Source organism: Uloborus diversus, chromosome 7 (genome assembly GCF_026930045.1).
Source record: "Uloborus diversus isolate 005 chromosome 7, Udiv.v.3.1, whole genome shotgun sequence".
Lineage (NCBI taxonomy): Eukaryota > Metazoa > Arthropoda > Arachnida > Araneae > Uloboridae > Uloborus > Uloborus diversus.
The window spans coordinates 129,528,927-129,533,606 of record NC_072737.1 but is presented as its reverse complement, the minus strand read 5'-3'; the positions used below and the strand labels follow the sequence as shown (position 1 = coordinate 129,533,606).

The 4,680-nt window shown below is 36.3% G+C and overlaps 1 protein-coding gene across 1 annotated transcript; it reads right to left on the bottom strand.

Moving 5' to 3' along the window:
• Positions 1–261: 261 nt before the first annotated feature.
• Positions 262–2,530, bottom strand: LOC129225676 (transcription factor HES-4-A-like). Its single transcript, XM_054860150.1, has 3 exons — positions 2,347–2,530; positions 1,890–1,985; positions 262–1,558 (listed from the first exon to the last, which is right to left on the bottom strand). Exons 1-3 carry the CDS (start codon positions 2,389–2,391, stop codon positions 839–841), a joined length of 861 nt encoding a protein of 286 aa, XP_054716125.1. The 5' UTR covers positions 2,392–2,530; the 3' UTR covers positions 262–838.
• Positions 2,531–4,680: the final 2,150 nt, after the last annotated feature.

The following is a 4,680-nucleotide window of genomic DNA, read 5'->3' as shown; positions in this document are numbered from 1 at the left end:
CTTATCAGAAATAAGTCCTAAATTTTATATTCTTTTGACCATAACCATTTTCCAAAGTATTTAAAATAAAAAAATCAAATTTTCAAAAATTATTTTCAATTAATAACGTAAAGTATTTCTTTTGACTTAATATCCCACTCGAATATATTTTTAAAATTATAACTTCTTTTAGGAGTCAATTTAATAAAAATAAGACAGTACCTTTTTATGTAAATGTGTTAAAAGAAAATGGACATAGACATATATAAAGTTAAAAAAGAATATTGATTTATTCTTTTGGCTTGCACTCATATATTTCTATATTTTTTTTAGTTATTGATGTATCAAACATCGAGCAATAATTTAAACAAAACACATGGCGCATCAAGCAACCATACAGCACCGGTTCGGATTCAGTATCACAGATAGATTTGGACAAATAGTCCACATTAAGGAAGCTCTGTACTTCATGTACATATAGTTAAAATCTCTTAAAATAGTTCTTATTTACATTGTGCGTATCACATAATGAGTCCAAATGTCCAAGAGTTCAATGAAAATTTAGTAGATGAAGTTGGAACTGTCTGGAACAAAATCTGCCACGGATAGGATATGAATAACAAAATGTGGGATTGATGACAGTACATGATGAAATGTCCATTCAGCAGTTGGCATGATAAAAATAAATACACGTGAGATCAATTTGAGTCCTGGAAGACTGTCGATGGTAAATATGCTGGTAATGGAACTAGGAGAAAGTTTTTGATTGGAAAAATGGCTAGAAGATTGTTCAATTGTAATTGCGTAGCAAACAGTTCGCAGCATTTAAAGTCTCTTGGTAAACAGGTGATGAATAAATTTAGAAGGGTCTCCATACAGCCTTGGACTCCACTTTGTGATGATTCATATGTGGCACGATGACTGGACAGTGGGAAACCATGGTCTCAGGATGGACTCGGGTGTGCATAACCGGACTATTGACTCGGGTGTGCATAACTGGACTGTGGACTCGAGTGTGCATTACCGGACTTGGACTGCATCTGTCGCTTGCGGCAGGACTGAGGATGCCAGATGATCCCAGGACATTAACAGGACTGGGTGAGGAGGTCGAAGAAGTGATGGACATGGGTGACGTCACGGATGAGGTGGAACTGGCCGGACTGATAGGCACGGTGGATGGGGCATAAACAGACACCTGAGCAGGCAACAGGAATGCGATCTCTCCACTGGGCAGTCTGGTAGGAACAAGTTGGACACCACTGAGAAGTCTGGGCTCGGATTCTGGAGCGGTGGTGGCACCAACTTGGACATGGACAGGTGGGAGTGGCGTGGGTGGAGGGTTGTTCATCCCAGTCAGACAATTGGCGAGGTGGTTGAGAAGTCTCTGGCGGATTGTAGGATCAACTCCATCCACTCGGCCCATGAAGCGGTTGACCTCGTTGGCGCATTCGGCAAAGCCGGAACGGAACTTAGCCATGGTAGATGGATCGGGAGTCATCTGTTGCATTTGAAGACTCTGCAGATGTTTCACAGTCATCTCCAAAATATCAGCCTTTTCCAATTTTGAATGGCGAGCATTCTGCGAAGGAAGAAAAAAAAAATTCATAAGTTCCATGATCGAATGCACAAAGATAGATAACATGGTTCTATAAAACTGCTTTAAGTTTGCTATTTATAACTCCCATGCTTGTTAGAAGATAATGTTTAAACGCTAAAGATCATTAGTTCAATAAGTTAAGAATTTAATAGACTTAACTTAAGGAAAAACATGCAATTTAGTTAAACATTGAATCATCACTATGCGATTTAGATTTTTCACATTAAGTTAATCATGCAATTTAATTATTTAAACACTATTTAGGTGTCAGATTCACTATTAACACATGCAACAGAAATGTGCCAATACTTACATCTTTTTTTAATGCATCCAGGATCAGATTCTTCAATTCTGACAGGCTGTTGTTGATACGAGCCCTTCGACGTTTCTCCATAATAGGTTTGGTACTCTGCGAAAGAAGAAGAAAAATCCTTATAACCAAGAACAATCAAAACCATGAAACATTGCAAACTTTTTTTTTTTAAAGTCCTATTTTTAAAGGTTTTAAATTTGTTAAAAATTTTAATATTTTTTTAAAATTATTATTATTGTTAATTTTTTTTGAGGAGAAATTGCTTAAGTATTAGACGTAACTCTGGAAGTTACGCCGAATAGTTTAACTTTTAACTATATGTTAAAACATTAAGTCTTGGAAAAAATTCCACCAAGTCCAGCTTCAAATTCAATATTACTAAAGCAAAATTAAATTTATTTAATTTTAGCATTTAAATAGTTTAAATCCAAGCAAATAAGAAGAGAACGACACCTACCCGTCGAGTTTCGCTGCATTTCGTCACCGTCTTTTCGGAAGGCATAATGGTATAAGCGTAGTATTCCAAAAGGTAAACAAGAATCCAATGCACGAGCTGTGCTGGAACGCAATGGCAACAAGGTAAGAGAGCAAGAGAGAGAGAGCGACTGATTTGAACACGTGCCGAAGCTGAAGTGTGGGAATCTGAGGTCGGTTGGTAAGTTTTATTACGCGAGGCACAGGGTCAGCCAGCCGTGATCCTGAGAGCGTGTCAAGCCTCACTTTCCCACGGTTCGATCCCAGGCCTCTCGACCAATCAGAGAGCTTCGTTGCCTGTTCTGGCTCGCGACGGACATGTGGCCTGATAGCCAAGGGTTGCAGATAAGCGAGGCGGACGCGTGAACAGGTGTGTCAGTGTAGGAAGATTTGGCTGGAGAATGGTTTGGCGACGGATTGGGATTTCGTAATTGGCGATGGGTCTTTTTTTCGTTCTCAGGGTCTTGTTTTGGGATGTGGATGTTGACATCTTCCGCCATTTTGAGTCACGATATTTTTTGTTCTTCAAGGCATAAACCTATGAACAACTTGACGTTCAGAGAGCGCATAGAAGAAATAAAATTATTACTTATAAAATTTTTATCTTATGATACACAATGGAATATTTGCTGCAAGATTGTGAAATATTCTTGCAATACTTGTGCACAGGTATAATATAAATTTGATGCATTATAGAGAATTCGTGATGTCTTCTCATAAAATTACTCGCTGGCAGCATAAAAAAGCATGAATAATTTTTTTAAAAAATGCATTGCGAAAATACAATTTGTAGTAGCTGCAATTTGATAGCTATTGCCATACGTATGACTATTTTGTTTTAAAATATACAAATTTAAATGAAGTTCCTCAGATTAATCTGAGTAATAAAAATCGCTAAACCAAGCAATTGGTAGTGGGGGGGGGGGGGGCTCTGAGGGTGTTAAATTTCCGTACAACAATAAAAATATACATGCGTATATTGATATCTTGTCCAGGGCATTCGAGGCACATACCTAGCGCTGGCCCTATTTGAAACAACAGTGGGAAGTCTATTTTCATAAAACTTGAAGTGATGAGGCCTGTCATTTTGAGTTTTTCCTAGGGGGAGGGGGACAAAGGCTGTATACTCAATGCAAATTTTATCTGAAAACCAAGCTCGTAAAATCATAAGTAAAATCATGAAGCTTTCAAAACCAAGGGGGCAATTGATCTCCCCTCCCCTCTTGAGCCTGAGACATATAGCCTATACCCTCAAAAATTTTCATATTATGTATATGATCGCATACACATATTGTACGTAGTGGATTACTGGAGGTATACCCTCAGAAAAATTAATGGGAACATCACTGCTCTTTAATGACGGGCCTTGTAGTGATTTAGGGAACTATCTGCAAATTACTTGTTTTTCACAGGAAACTGGTGGACACCAGTGAAATAGCAAAACGTTGACTGGAAATAAATTTGTTACATTTCGAATTTTCATATTGGGCATGAAATGGAACCATTCCAACGCAATGATCACCTTTGCCCTTGTGAATTTTTGTTTAAATGTGAGTGGGGCAAGTTGGAGAAAATGACTGGTAAATTGTTTGCTTCTACTTTAAAGGCTTAAAAAAAAATTTAATCAATATGAAAAAAATAAACACTTTTTTCCTTTTGCAGCTTAAAAAAATGACAGAAAATTACTTCAGCGATTTCTTTTCTTTCATGTAACATTCCAATTAATGAACTTTAAGTTCTTAACGACTTATCCTCCAGTTTCTGTGATGAATTAGTTTCCTATGAAACTGTTTTTCTTTCAAGTGGTTTTGCTACTTTTTTTTCTCATAGCTCTTTTTTTCCCCGCAGCTATTTTGAAGTGAAGTGAAGTACGTTTGACAGCCGGAAGTTGTTGAACTTCTGCATTAGTGTTTTAATGAGAATGGCAGTGGAAGAAGAGTAATTAATTAATTTTCATGTGGATTTCTTTTTTGTTTGGGTGAATACTAACATGTTTTGAAAACTTACCTGTAAAAAACTCTGAGTGAGTGGGGGTTTTTCTATACAAGAATTAAAAGCAGCAATATAGTTTTATTTTAAAAATACATATTGTGATTTAAATAAAAAAAAAACAGCTAAAACATTCATTTCGTTTTATTGCAATAAAAAAGATGTAAAGAAGCGTGTGTTTATTTTTAAAAGTATTTGTATTTGTTCATGGCCATAATTTGAAGTTTCTCCATTTATGCAATATTTGACATTTTTGATTCAAAATAAAATCAATTATTGTTTAAAACTTTTTATTCTATATTTTCTGAAATAACTGAATGAGAGAGAT